Here is a 15,492-nt window from a genome sequence, read left to right on the forward strand (position 1 = left end):
TCAACAGAATCATATAATGAAGATGTAGTAAAATCTTACTGCATTTTTAACGGAAACTCAGAAAAATTGAGTTTTTATTTTAAAAAATGAGCTCCAAAAAGATTTTTTCCCCTGCCTTAGATGCCCACATCCAAACGTTCTTAGATGCTCTATTCCAACAGAAGACCCAAACAGGCTCAGGCTAAAGGCAAGGGTGGGTGCAGCACCCACAAAAACTGCAGCACTTGTGCTCTGCTGACGCTGACTGGCTCATTTCAATTGATTTCTTTGATGTACAAATATAAAGCAGTAGCAAATCATTATCCATCTATAATACATCATTATAAAAATATTTTTTTTCTGCCCTTCCATCACAGCTTCAAATCATCAAAAGATGCCCTTTAGCAGACAGAGCTACAGTCAGAATGTTTATTAATAGTGGTTTTACAAGTGCTTGAACATTTGCAGTACGTCTTAGAAATGATGATAGCACACAACTTGGCTTTAAAAAACCCTCTGAAAATTCCTTCCCCTCTCTGTCCCTCCTCAATCCACCCCAGCAAGGACAGCTGGGCAGGCGGATGCTGCTGGACCACAGCAGGAGGCAGCAGTGGGAAGGTGGGAAGTGTCTCCACGAGTGCTGTTGCCAAAGGTCCCAGATCCAAGCCCAGGCTGGGAATTGTCCCACGTGTATTTAGGGCTCAGTCCATGCACAGCCATAGGAGGGGTTGTGCAGATCAGCCGAGGCCATAAAGGAAGTTTATAACAATTCAGGTTAGCCCACATTTTGTTATGTTACCAAAAATAGCCTGTAAATAAATACATTTATGGGCCACTTCCTTGTAAGCAGCAACTACTTACAGCAGCATTCAGGTTTTAATGCTCAGCCGTGCATTTCCAAAGGAGTGTTCTCGCTGTGGATTGCTATAGATCCAGGCTTCAAATGGAGATTGGGCACTATTGATCCTCTGGGGTTTATTATGGCCTGCATTGCACAGGATGCAGAACACTGCTGCAATCCACCAGCCATGCCCTTGCCTGCCTTCAGGCACGATCACCTTGTGTCCAGCCAACACCAGCCCCATGGCCCTTCCAAAGGGCAGCCACACACCTGGAGAGGCTCTTAGGGACCCAGAACTGGCAGAGGGGCCGTGGGTGCTGCACCCCAAACATGCCCAGTCAAACTGCCCACAGCACCCCCTGCAGCAGGAGGGGCCACCCGTGTCCCTCTGCCCCACCCCCAGACACAAAACCACCCAAAAACCCCAACCCCAAGAGGTGCTGTCCCTCTCTGCGCGCCAGCTGGGGCTGTTCTGGTGAGGAGGAGTGTGGTGGTGAAGGCTGAGGCTGCTCCTGCCCTCATCCACCCCGGGGTGGCTTTAACACCTTTCTCCCACGCAAGGTGTGCTCGTCAGGCTGAGCTGACACCCAAACCCCTCAGCCTCTTGCTTTGTCAATACTTACCAGGAGCCACCTAGGAAGGACTGAAAACAGAGTCAGTCTCTCAAGTTTATCAGTCTCCTAAACCTCGTTTGTCAGAATTTTGGCACTTAAAACTATCTTGGGATGGGCAGACCAGGAATCAACCCGAGCTCATCAAGCCAGGCTCAGTGCTGCCTTAGGAGTGTGTACATCAGCCACTGAGGGGAAAAATGTTCAAAAAGCCTTTATGGAGATTGAAGAAAAGTGCAAAAAAACGTTGGTATTTTAAAGACTGAGCTATTTAGTTACTTTAAGTCTTTCTAAACTACACAATAGTGGGTAACTGAGCAAAGATCAAAATGTGCACTTCCCAAGAGCACTGCCAGCACTGGGTCAGCCAGAAATGCTGCAGCACCCCAAGGGCTGTTTCAATTCCTTTTTAAAAATAAGATTTAGAAATTAAGTCCAGCCCTCACTTCAGAAAATCCCACTGGAATTGAAACTAAAATTAATATAATACCTAAAGGTACAATTTAAGTTCTGGTGCTCCAATGTTTTATTCACACATGAGCATTTATTAAGAATCAGGAGGACTCTGAATTCAATTCCTAATGCTCCTATTTCTTTGTATCATTCAACTTTTGATTGACTGATCAACGGCAGCATGATTAATGCAGTTATTAGAACACCTGTTATAAAAATAATATGGAACCCAATTTGTACATTGGAAGAATATTCTGGTAAGTCACCTGATCACCTGTAGAACAGAGGGCAACATGTTTCTTTGAACTGACACTGGGTAAGCTAAAACATTTCTTTTATGAACAAAAAAATCAGGTGATTCCATTCTGCTGTGTCACAGAGGCAGAGCCTGTTTACAAAAGCCTGCTAATGAGAAAAAAACGCAGTGCTAAAAATGGAAGAAATTGTGAACACTCCACACATAGATGCAGACAGAAGTAAACATAATCACAGGAAATATATGCCTCGTAGATCTATTTAAAGGTCTTTTTTGTTTTTAAGTGACAGTGATTTATATTCAGGGCACATGTGTGTAACCATGTGTACATCAACAGGAGCTTGTAAGTAAATAAGCACCGTGCCTTTGACCCAGCAATGAAAGTAAAGAGGGAACAGGTGATCACTTAATTCCACCTGACTCCAACCAGCTTCCAGTCCCATGTTTTGAGAAGGGAACGTTTCAGTTGCAAAGTTCAGAATCTGGAACATAACAATAATTAGGAAAATGTTTAATACCAACCCACCCTCTTTATTAAGTCATTTCTTCAAGTATTTTAATTAGTGCAAAACACTGGTTTGCATTAGTACAGTTACTATGGGAATTCACAGTCCAAAAAAAAATCTTAAAAGATTTCCAAAGTCAAACAAAAAACTTTTTAATACTGTATTTTTAGCAAGAACATTTTTAACAAAGAATGTGTACTTTAACTTAATATGGTACAACAGAGAAACCATACTTAAAAGTTTCCATTATCTAACACTCTACTGCATATTCATTTTTCCATCTTAAAAGACCAAAAGCCAAGCTGAACTGAGCATTAAAAAAAAAAAGCATCAATTATAATCCTCATATTACGTCAGCTATTAGGGTTTAGCTCACACTTTTGAATTGGTCATCTAATGAAAGGACAATTTTTACATCGTTCTTTTAAAAAATGTACACACATTTCTTTTTAAAACGTAATATATATCGAGTATCTGCTTCAGTAAACAAAGCTTAATTTATAAACACAATCGAAACAGCTCCATGTTGAACAGTTTCAGTGATAAACTGGACTTGTATGATGTACAGCCAGTGAGGACCATTGTGGCTTAAAATCATTGTGCCATTGCTATTCAGTAATAGCCACCTCCTAAGGAAAAAAAAAAGTTCTTTTTTGGGGCGGGGTGGAGAGGGGAAATAATTCATGTATGTGCTTAAAAATACTAAAACTCCTTTCTATCTCCGGGGACCTAAAAATGATCTGTTGTGACAGGCTTGGTTTGGTATGGTAAGCTTGTAAAAAGTCTCAGGATTTCTTAATACGGCAGTTTTCAATGCAGCAACAGTAAATTGCTTGAAATTGTCCTTCAAGTTTCATGCTACAAATCCTGTTCCTCACACAGTACTGAAGGCATCAAAGGTTGGAAGGGACATTTCTCAGGAACTATATAGTCTTCAAATAGTGGTCATCATAGATTTTTCAGCAGTAGGTGGTTCCTTCAGTACATGATGGTCGGCTTGATGTATGTTCTGTTTTCTGGAGGAAACAGAAAAAAAGAAGAAAAAAGTCAATTGCACAGTTGAACATTTCATAATTAACTGACTCTTAGGTGGTTTCTTCACTTGGTTGTGGATTTTTTTGTTCCTCAAATGACCAGATCTACAAGTGATATAAACTGAAGTGATACGAACTGAACTGTCCAGCATGTGGGCACATTTTGTGTAGGGAAAGGAGGCACTTCAAGCCCGCAAGAAATGACAAACACCCAGCACCACTTGCCCTGGTGTTTGCCAGCAATGGCTCAGGACAGGTTATGAACACTGATTAAGATTTCCTTTCTTTAAGGCATTTTTTTTTCTCCCAAAGGCAGCCCGTGTTGGATTGCTGCCTCCCTGGGACAGACCCAGGGACAAGGCACCAGCTTTACCACACACCCTTGTCACTGCACAAAACCTGCCAGGGAACAGGGTGTTAAACCAAAACTGCATTGCTTTCAAAAAATGTAAATCAGGATCTGTTCTTGGAAAACTGTTCTTTCATTCAGAAACCACCACATTTTGCTTAAAATTCTATTTCTTTATTTAGAGAATGAAGCAGAAAAGCACTTCATAAAAATATTCCTAGTTATAGTACCTATCAACTGTGATTTTTCACATTAAGCAACTTTAAGCCCAGAGAAAAAATAAATATTGAAATGCCCACAGAAACTGAAGCTAACAAGAATCCATATTCCTGTTCATTATACAATGAATCATGAATCCACCCAGCTAAATCCGCAAGTACTGATCTGGAAGATGATAGCAAAATGATAATATGGAGCAGCATTTTGTATAATGTTGACATCTCTCCCATTACTGTTTTACATATGCCAATACTGAGCACTCCTAAGGAACGAACAAGTATTGACCTGCAAACTGACACTGATCCTTGGAGCAATCTCCAAGTTTGCCACATTTCAATTTCAAAATGCATTTCAGCTATAATATGAGTGATTTATCATTTAGCAGTAGCTGTCAAAGTAACCTCCTAGATAAAACAAAAACATCTGGAACCATAAACAGAGGAGAGCAGTAGCTGAATTTTAATCCAAATCCGACATGTTCACTTCATTAGGAACAGGAAACAGCTAATTAGTAATTGAATGTTTCGTGGTTTTAAGGAGGCTCAGACTCTCCAAACCAACATGATTTAATATGTATTTTGGATGTAAGCACAAATAAAGATCACAAGAGCCAGGGACGTAACAACTCCAGAGGAACGTTTGGGAGCCTCCAAAGAAAGGACTAAAATTAGTTTCAGGCCATTGGCTGCTGAAAATGCTTGTCTTAAACCTAGTGGGGAATTGCTAAAGCCTGGGGGGGTGAGCAGAAATGCAAGGATTGAACACTGTGGGGTTTGTTTGTGTTTTTTTTTTCTTTTTCTCATGATCATTAGGAAGCTGCACATGGCTTCTTCCCAGTGGAGGCTGTTCTTTATATTCTTATTAAATTTTAAGTATTATTTTTTAAATTAAGGTAAGATGAAGACATTGAGGGTACTGTGGGCTGACTAAACTTTGGAACAGGTTTCCATATTTCCTTCCAATTCCCTTTATTTCTCAAGCAAAGTTCAGTGGAGGTATCTGGAATACCTCTAAGAGACAAAAGTAAATGCCACAGCTCAAACCCAGTGCAGCCACCCAGGAGACACCATTGATCAGTGAACAGAAAGTGCATAGTTAAATATCTCCTTTTTTATAACACCCTCAATTATTCTCCAGAAATTAAAATACTTTTTTGTTGCTGTGCAATAAACTGAATTTCATGGCATTAACCACGTCACACAGCAACCACCTCTGAGGAATTAACGTGCTGGGAGCAGCTGTGCCCCCACTTACACAGGGAAGACAATGTGATGTTGTCAAATTAATCTTTTCTGGAGAATATTCACCATCTCCTCAGTGCAGCTGACTGCAAGCTACAGACCATTTTATAGCACTTTACCGTATTATATAGCAAAGATTTGAATAAATCTGTGTGCCATAAATGTATTCTTTTATCAGGTTTATCCCTTAATCAAATATTCATTTATGTGGGCTTCATTCTATTAAAAAATGAAATTATACAAAGGTGAGCAAAAGCGTAGATTTACAGTAGTTTAAAGCCTAATCTCATTCTCTAGGGGTAATACTGACAATATAAAAACTGTATAAATGATATTCCCTAACACTAAATATGCTTATGAGCCCCCTGTGCATGTTACACTGCTTTACAGCCTACAGAGCAATGCATGACTGGCTTAATAAGCAAGACATTTAGAAAGGAGGTTTTTTCCCCTTCACAATGCGTAAGACAAGTAAAGATTTCCGAGTTTCTTGGTGAGCCAGAGTCTGTGTTAATAACTGGAATTTTCCCTCAGGATGGCGTTCTCTTGCCCGTGTTGTAGCCCAGGGAAGGTGCAGCTCCTGCACTCTTTTTAGGCACAGCATTACCATTTGTCTCTTTCTTTCAAGGTTTTAATGGGTGCAGAAAGGATGAATCCAAAGGCAATAATCATCATCTGCATATTTATTCACCAACTTTTTGCTTTCTTTTTTGAATTTTCTGAATCCTTTGTGAGGCTTTGTTTGTAAGAGCTCTGGTTTAAATTTAGAATTCAGCTTTATTTCCCTGAAACTACTTTAAAACAATATTTTCACATGTACCCTCCCAATGTGCCCTGGCAATGCTGGTGTGCAAATCCAGTCCAGGCAGAGAAGAAACTCCAGCTGCAGCTACACCTTGGGATTGCCAGGGATCTGAGAGACAGTGTGAACTGTGGAGAAACTCACTGGAGGAATGAAAATTTGGGATCTGCTACACAGTGAGAAAATAGATAAATATGTTGTATCAATAATTGTACATTATCCATGTAATTTATAAGATACAACCCAGCACTACAGGCTGCAGAGAATATGAGCAGCAGGGATGAAATAATAAACTGGGAATCCTGCTCTGCCAGCTGAGCTGGAGGAGGAGCTGGGAGAGCAGCTGGAATAGGATCAGGTGGAGCTGAGAGCTGGCTGTGTGGCCAGAGCAGGGGCAGGGGAGGCGAGGGCAGCCCTGCGCCAGGCTGGGCCCTCTCAGAGCCTCTGCACAGCTCCTGCTCCAGGGCTCGGATCTAGGAATCCTACAGGATACCCCACAAGTGTCCAACTGCACAGGAGCTGAGCTCTCCACCCTTCCCAGACCGGGTAAACACCAGCTCAGTTAGATCAGAGCCAAGCCCAGCTTTGGATGAAGCAACACATGGGAAATGCAATGCTGTAACAATAAATTAACTTGCAAAGCTGGGGCTAATTAGTTTGAACCAGTGTCTTTGTACAAAGGAAAAATCAGACAAAATCAGTCTGCTTCTACTGTGGATCACACCCCTGAGAAAAACCTTCCTTCCCTAAAGCCCTTGGGACACAGGAGTACTGCAAGCATGGAAGGCCCCTGATCATGGGTAAGGACCAGAGTAATTACCAAAACACAGCAAAGGATCCCCTTGCTGCCATGAAGAGAAGATGGACCTGGGCTGACCGTCAATTCAGCTGAATGACAAGCAAAAATGACTTCTTTGCCTGCTTATTAGTCGTCCAGCAAAACCTCTCTGATCTGCAAATATCCTTCAAACTGAGCAGTGAAAGAGCAGGGCATGGCTCTCTCTAGACCTAGGAAGAACAGGGTCAATAAATGCTGGTTCTGTGAGCAGCAACCAGCAAAGGTTGGTTTGTTTTAATCCCTCACACTTCCCTATGGCATCTCTCCACCCCTGCAGAGGTGCCCTCTCTGATGTCTCAAGCTGGCTGAGCCCCTGGGGATGCCTTGAGATTGGTACCAAAACCTCTCCTTCCCTCAGGACCGTGGTGCCTGACCCTCCAGGGCTGCTCACTCACAGAGCTGCTGGGTTAGAGTTTCTTCCCCACTTTGGCTGCTGAGTCAACCTTGTCAAGTATTTCCTCATCCATGTAAACAGAGCTAAAGAAACTTGTACTAAACCCAGGATTTCAATTCAGTCACTGTAAGGCCCCGTTCCTGGTGAGCAGCTGATGGGGCAGCTCTCAGCTGCACGTGGCCAGTGTGGGCACGGAGTCGCATCTGGGAACTGCTGGGAGCTTTAGAAGAGCTTTTCTAGAGACTCTGCAATGACACAGCATGAGCTAACTACCAGGGGTTTAATAATTCACAGCCTCCAGAGGAGGACATGCACGAAGGAGAGAACAAAGCTCGGGCAGGAGGAAGAAAACAGGCCTAAGACACAGATATAGCAGGTTTGATTTGAAAACTCACTGGTTAGATCAGACTATTAATAAACTAAAGCCCAGTTTTCTAAATGATCAAACCCAAAATACATTCCAAACTTCAACAGTCCTTCATCTTTGACAAACAGATAAATATAAAATGTTATTCATGGTAACTTGAGAGTCTTTGTGCCAAATCTCTGCCAGGTTATGTCACAAACAAAAGCAGCAGCAGCAGCCCTGGGTGACCCTCTTGTTGCAGGCACAGTGAAGCACATTGGCCTGCCTGCCTATGCTGCTGCCTCCTTCCTGAAACTCAGAGTATTTTATTTTTTCGTAAATTGTTGTTATCAAGTATTACTGTAACACCTACTTTTTAAGATTTTAAGCTAACATTGCTTTGCTGATTGTTCCAATATCCCCTAACAATGAAATATTGTAATACAAAAGTTAACTAAGGTATAAACATGCGAAAGGAGAAGTCTCCCTGCGATCATAAAATGATGTTATTTTCTGTTCAGCAGTTCATGTTACTGCTGTTCATGCTAATTAATTAAAGGAGCTGTTGCTGTAATGTGCAAACAGGGAATCTGAGAAACTGAGAGGGCTTTTAGGTCTCGGAGTGAAGTTAAGTCAATCTGGGCGCGGGCAATCAAATGTAATGAAATCACTTGTCAGTGCTAAGCTTGCAAAAACTGTGAAGTTTGACTAGGGAGTAAAAGGATTATAATTAGATTTCCAATAGGATAATAACTAAATGGCAGAAAGCAGTAAAGAGAAAATATTACTTTGTTAGCTAATGGTGCTGCTGTTCGGTTTTAGTTTTTATCAGCACACTTGTAGTTGTGCTAATTTAATTTGCTTTTATCAGCAAAAATGCACTACTCGAATGGTACTTGAATGTCATTTGCAAAAATCATTGATCTGAAGGTGCACTTAATGACACCCAGTATGTTTATTTTATGTGGAAGGGAGATTGGCTGATAAAATGGTTGATGCACTGTGGTGCTGGCCCAGGAGTGAGCAGTGCAAGGAGGAGCAGGAGGGTGTCTGTGTGCTCATCCCCTACTCTGCTCCACTGCAGCTACCACTGACTGACATCTTCTGCCAGCTATAAACCTACCAGCTCCAGCTCTGAATTAGATCTGGGATATGGAGGATGGAGGCTTTAGACTGTAAAGTTCAAAAAAGTTCTAAGTCTTGTCTGCATGAAATTTCTGTTCAATTAATACACAAAGCAGAGGGAAAATGAGTCAACTAAATGGAAAAGATTTATAATGCAGATCAGAAACGCAGTACATGAACAGCTTGTGTTAATAAAATCATTTTAAGAAATGAGCATAAAATATGATATGACTTAATCACTGTGAAAGGTGGCTGTGCAGTAGTTCTGTAATTTTCCTTTAAACCGTCTTAAGGAGATACTGGCAGTGGAACTAATTGAATTTCAAAGGAAAAGCACTGTGTGAATGATAGATTTCTGTCCAGCAGAGCTATTGACAACAGAAAAAGAAAGCTCTGCATTGATGCTAAAGCTTTTTTTCTGAGCAATAGAAAGAGATTTTGGAAGCTTGGAAACAGCTTTGTATTAGGGACATGTGTTTTGCCCCTTCCTCCTCCCAGGGCCCGAAAAACAAAGGCAGCAAATGACAGGGGCAGTGAGGGAGTGTGCTCCAATTGTTAGAGCTGCAGCAGCAATAGGAGCTGTCAGGAACACGAATGGTAATCAAAGGGAAAGAGAATAAAAAGTTATTACAGTATCAGCATAAATAAAAATGAAAGAGACGGTGCTACAGAACAGGAACACTTTGAAATCTAAACAAGCTCCATGGAGAGCTCTCCAGAAAGCTTTTTATCAGCTGAGAGTGTTTAGTGACCTCACTTTAGCTCAGCTCCTCACATCTCCCTACAAGCAGGATTACCAGGCCAGGGAGGTCAGAGCCAGAGGGGCAGAAAGGGAAGGGAATGGTTTTGCCATGGAGGAACAGGGACAGGGCTGCAGCTCCTGCTGCTCAGGCCATGTCCTGTTCTCTCCAAGCCCAGGGACACTGAACACAGGGAATATCCAGCTCTCCCTGGGGCCACGCTTTTGACCCGAACAAAAACTTCCTGAGCCAAAACGTCTCTCAACTGAAGGGATGATGTAGTTGGGATCAGATTAAAAGAAGAAAAAACCCAAAAAAACGCAACCTGAAATAAAAATGGTAAAATTTTAAGGTTTTACTGTGTATTAATAAATTACAGGTAATGTAAGAAAGTTCTCTTGACTCCTTCCAGGAGTAAGCAGTTGTTGAAATGGCTGTGCATCACTTTCCTCACAGTATTTCTAATAATTTTTGATGTAAAGACATATTTCAGCCAAGTGTAATGGTTTTTCTTCAACTGAAAACTGAAATTTCCTTTCTTTTCTTTACTAGAGTCTGCCCAGATGCACCTCTGACTCGCAGAGTTGTTTGGAAGAGCACTGAACACTCCTCTCAGCAGATACCATGAACAGATCACAAATGTTAGGAACATTTCACTTGTTGAATTTAAATACATGTGTCCCAAGTGCTCATGCAATATTTTGACTATTTCTGGCAGCAGCGATTTTCCAATTGCAATATTTAGAGCACAGCTCTAATCAGATGTGCACATATATACACACACATATGTCAGATGTATCTATCTGCATTACAATAAAGCTGTGATTCTCCTGCTCTGTAATACAGAGTATATGAACCTAAAATCACAAGAAGAGACAGCAGTAGAAATATTTGAAAGCTTTCCTGTAAGGATGACAGATGGACAACAGATGCATATCAGAGGTATGCAAGTCAAACCTTCCCCAGCTGAAGAGAAACGCTCAAGTGAGGTTTGTGTCTCTAAGTGCACTGCAGCCCTTCTCCTGTCTGCACAAACTGCCTTTAGTTACCTCAGCACAGGGGATTTTTGCACATTACCATTACATGATGCAATAGAAAGGGTGGAATTGCCCTAAGAAGCAGCAATTCTATGGAAGAGGCAGCTGTCTCCAGGCTGCCAGAGCAGCCAGCACAGAACTGAAGGGTCTGGAATGAACATGGCACAGGACTGAAGGGAGAAAAACTCTACAAGGTGGACTTTCACCAAAATCAGAGAATTTCAATGTTCAAATTGTTCAGACCAAATTTTATCACAGGTGACTGTGGAGTTTCTGTGTGGCTCGAAGAGGCTTCCAAGGGGCATGGGAATATCCCTTGGGGCTCCCTGCCTCGGCTCCCCCAAAGAAGGATTTCACAACTCCTCATGTCTCAGACCTGCAGCCAGAACTCACTCACTGCTCTTTGGGAAGCACTCCAAACACACCTGGAGGTGCTGCACTCACACACAGCCACTGAACAGTGAGGGAAAACCAGCACCAGATAGATGTCCATAATGTGAACATGGCTTTTCTTTTTCACTTATAGTTCATGTATCTTTTGAAAACACCTGCAATCTTAACAGGTAGGTAAGGACCAGAGGTAAAATATTTCACAAAGGTAAATCATATGTAAAATCCCTTTTGAACTAAGGGTGTTATCCTGGTAGATAAATATCAGTTTTAATACAAATATCACCTCTAAATATCACCTCAGATAAATACCACGTCTACTTAAAGTTAATTTCTGATCTTGTAAAGTACGGTTCTTACAAAGGTTTTCTACATCAAACAGCAAAACCAACTGAAGTTCTGTAATCCACATTTATCTTAAAGCAGGAAAACAGATAAAAAAATGACTCTGCATTTCACTTATTTTTAATGACAAGCACACAGGTGAGAAGCTGTGGTACATACTGCACCTTGCATTGCTGCACTGTCATGTTGGGTTCCGTTGTGTTCTATTTCCATGTCTGGGATTCCAGCATCTGAAAGATGGGAGACTGAAGATTAATGCATTCCCCTTTGCCCCTCTCTCAGGCATCTTTAGAAAAATATTTATAGCAAACTAGGGTGCTCTCCAAGTTAACATTGGTCTTGCATAAAACATTTGGTCCTCATAGAATTTTCAGTAGTAAATTGTTTCCAAAATGTGCAAACATTACTGGTCTCACAGTGAATTATTTTTAACGTGCTTCACATTTGTCTGACGATCAGATAATAACCAACACGTGGTAATAATATGTCTACAAAATCCTCTTGGAAAATGAGGGCATCTGACACATGAAAAATAAAAGTCAAAATTAAACTGCGATAATATTAAACTACATTGACTCTTGTATATAGCCAAATACCTCCAAATTACAGAGTTGAAGAATACAGCCAGGGCCAGGCAACAGTTTTGGGGTGTGTGTATCAGTTTGTGTGAGTGCATGTTACAGATAAGAATTGTGCAAATTGCATTTCAAACCTCAGCTCGGGATGTGTGAGCATGTGTTACCACCCAAACCAAAATTACAGCTGTCATATTATGTGAAATATTTCCAGATCTCTGAGAAGAGCTTTCCAAAGAGGACTGTGCTTTTTTTTTTTTTTTCAAGTTGAGAAGGAGTCTCATGACACTCACTTTGGACCTATTTAATTTCATGTTGGTGATACCTCTGTCTGCACAGTCCTTGGGGTGGGGGCGGGGGCTCCAACACCCCAGGGTGTTACGATAACAGATGCCATGATCCACCTTGTGCCAACAAGGATTAGCATGAAGGGGATGTGATTTGAATCCATGGCACCTCAAATCCTGAAGAAACATCTGCTTCCCTTATCATACAGCACTTAGGAATTGCAGGAAGGAAAAACCCACACCTGAAAGAGAGCTGTGTGCACAGTTTGGGAGTTTTTCTGTGCAATATGCCTGTTCTGGACTTTCTCAAATAGAGAATAATTGCACTGTTGCTTTCACAGATCCCTTCAGCTGGAGTGTCAGGATCTGTCACAGAGGTGATGCTTTGCTGGTGACCCTGCAGTAACGGAGCTCTGTGTGAAAGCAGGGCAACCCTGCAAAGTACAGTCCTTACAGGAGAGCAATAGCTCAGCAATAAATGTGTAAATGAAATATATGTCGTGTGTGCATATACAGCTCTATAAATGTATATATGATCCAAAAAAAGCAGTATTTTCACAGATACAACTTTTTACTTATAAAATTACAAGTGACTGCTATTCTGCAGGGTTTTCCTTACTCAGATTCCTGTTCTGAAGGCAAGTGCAGGGCACTGACCTATCAATCTGAAAAGGTTCTTTCTTTTCAAACCCTTCAGAGTACATGTTGTATATACCAAAAATGACAAAGTCATCTGTAACTAGTAACAGCATCTGTTAAATGAGACAGACTGTCAGAGTTAAATTAAAAATACTCAGAATAGCCCTTCACATTTTGTTGTCATAAAATTGTACCTGCAATTAAATTGTGGATTAAGATGCTAATGAGCTACCTGATTTGCATGTGCAATCAGATTAGCATGTAAATATCAGCTTCTTGCAGGCACTAACATATATATGACTACCTGAGTGTGCCTGCAAATCAAACTGCTGCAGCCAGGCCCACACTAGCAGATGTAAAGGTGTGTTAATCACACTGTTGGCACGCTGGTATCCCTGAATTTGTGGCTTCCAGAACTGCTGGGTGCTCCTGGCTGGTGTGTGAGCAGCAGGTGCTTCCCTGCAGTGGCAGCACCCAGGAGAGTGACCTTACAGCACATCAGGATTTTAGGTTTTTTCTGACATTCATCTCAAGGTGCTGGTTCTGTCCATGGGATCCAGTCTGGGCATTTGTCTCATCCAGTGGACGTGGTGGAGAAGGTTTTTGCTGGCTCTGGCCACCCACTCTCCCCTGGTCACTGTCCCCCATCATGGTGCGACTGCGGCTGCAAATCCACATCTGAATCCCCCCTGGCCACTGCCAGTGCTCCAGGGATGCCAGCCAGTCCCTGCTTCCAGGGTTCTGCAGGGCTATAAACCAGCAGATGAGAGGATGCTTCTGTAAGATGCTGCTCTCATCCTCACAGGGTTTATATCCCTTGGGTGCCCTGATAAATCACGGCTCACAGTCCCGCAGAGCACTGTGGTGGCAGCTCACACACACAGCCTTGCCCTGGCTTTAGGGAACAGTCTGGGCAGCTCTCACAGCTGAGAACTCCACACAAGCCAAATTCATTATTTTTGCTCAGCAGTCAGGCAGTTTTTGCACTCTGCAGTCTCTAGCAGTGCCCAAAGCAGGCAGCACAAATTAACACACCACAGGACACCAGAATGCAGCAGAGACTGTGTCACTCTGACTCCTGAGCCTCTGCAGAGACTTCAGGTACGGATGCACAGACTAAACCTGAGCTGCAGAACCTGAAATTAATCAAATCTCAACTAGGTTCAGTCTTGAAGATTCAAACCAAAGCTCTAAACTTTGGTCAGAACCATCTTAAGCACAAAAGGCAAATTCTCCCAGTAGCCAGAACTTAATCACTGTTTAAGAGATGAACTGATTTGCTTTTGTTTCACAAGAGTATTTGGGAAATGTTCAAAACCCAGTCAGCTCTGAAAGCTGATACATATTTAACAAACTTAATAGGTCCTGAGGCTGAGCAAACTTCAGCCAAACGGCTTTTAACATGAAGCTCAGCAGTTCTAAAAATGAATCTGCTGGGAGAGAAGAGTTCAGAGAACCTTATAGGAACCAAATTTCACATTGTCTTAGCTGGCACTGTAACAGATTTCTCTGTAATATATTCAGCATTTCTTGTCATCTCTGTGTAAGCTGCTCTGTCTGTTTCTCTAGTTGCAGACTTCTTTATTTTTTTAATTCACGACCCAGAGCACATGGCCTGAAATAGATTTTTCATTATTTCAGGAAAGAATTGTGGGGGTTTATTCTGAAATTTGCTCTGTGCATCATCTGATTTTTTTTTTTCCTCACTCAATCAACATCATTTTAAGCTGACTGTGAAAGGCCAACTAAGACATTACCATTTAACATCCTGAGACCGTCACCTGATGTGGCCTGTTTAAGCGCCTGTTCCACTTGTTCTCTTCTCTTGGATTCAAATTCCAAAGCTTCCTGCAATTTTCTCTTTGCCTTCTTCTCTTTCTTCAAGCGTTTCTGAATTGTGGCTGAAATGTAAATACAATGTAAGAATGGCTGTTAGGGCACAATTAATAGATGATGGAGGCAGTAAAAAATTAGTTTATTTTTGATATTCAAAGGTGCAGTTCTAGCTTGAGACCCCTGTAACAATAAAGATGTGCATGTGGTGATGACCTGAAAGCCAAACAATTCAGAGGATGCTGCTTATTGGTGAAATTCTCTTTCAAGTCAGGAGCAATCAAATCTGTGAATGATCTGAGGTTTTTGGTGACTTAACTGGGACTCAGGAGGGGCACAGCGGGCTGTCCTACAGGGAGCTGAAGTTTTGTTTTACAGAAATATACAGTCCCACCACACTTGGGTGATGCAACATTTCTGGACACCCACTGCAATTTAACAGCTGCAAATAGTATTTACTGACCCTTCACAACTCGACTGAGAAGTGCCCTTTGGTGGCCCTGAGCGAGATCTGGCACTCCAGACAGTTCCACACACCCAATTTCCATTCGAAAAGCACAGGAAGACAGGACTTGGCACCTACACTTTTGGTCTTATCTCGTTTTATCTTCCTGATTTCACGGATGTAATCTAGAAGTAGCTTTTGGCACAT

At 41.8% G+C, this 15,492-nt stretch overlaps 1 protein-coding gene across 4 annotated transcripts in view; it reads right to left on the minus strand.

Annotated features, from left to right (window-relative positions):
* Positions 1 to 2,650: 2,650 nt before the first annotated feature.
* Positions 2,651 to 15,492, minus strand: part of DACH2 (dachshund family transcription factor 2) — a 249,971-nt gene continuing 237,129 nt past the window's right edge. For 3 of the 4 annotated variants that reach the window (XM_039572248.1, XM_039572251.1, XM_039572252.1), the window contains exons 10-12: positions 14,765 to 14,908; positions 11,671 to 11,736; positions 2,651 to 3,662 (exon numbers count right to left, since the gene is read on the minus strand). In XM_039572248.1, the coding sequence (XP_039428182.1) occupies positions 3,625 to 3,662; positions 11,671 to 11,736; positions 14,765 to 14,908 (248 nt within the window). In that variant the 3' untranslated portion in view covers positions 2,651 to 3,624. The remainder of the gene's footprint in view (positions 3,663 to 11,670; positions 11,737 to 14,764; positions 14,909 to 15,492) is intronic. The other variant, XM_039572249.1, reaches the window with a different exon arrangement.

The sequence above is a fragment of the Corvus cornix genome, chromosome 4A, assembly GCF_000738735.6.
Source record: "Corvus cornix cornix isolate S_Up_H32 chromosome 4A, ASM73873v5, whole genome shotgun sequence".
NCBI classification, from domain to species: Eukaryota; Metazoa; Chordata; class Aves; order Passeriformes; family Corvidae; genus Corvus; species Corvus cornix.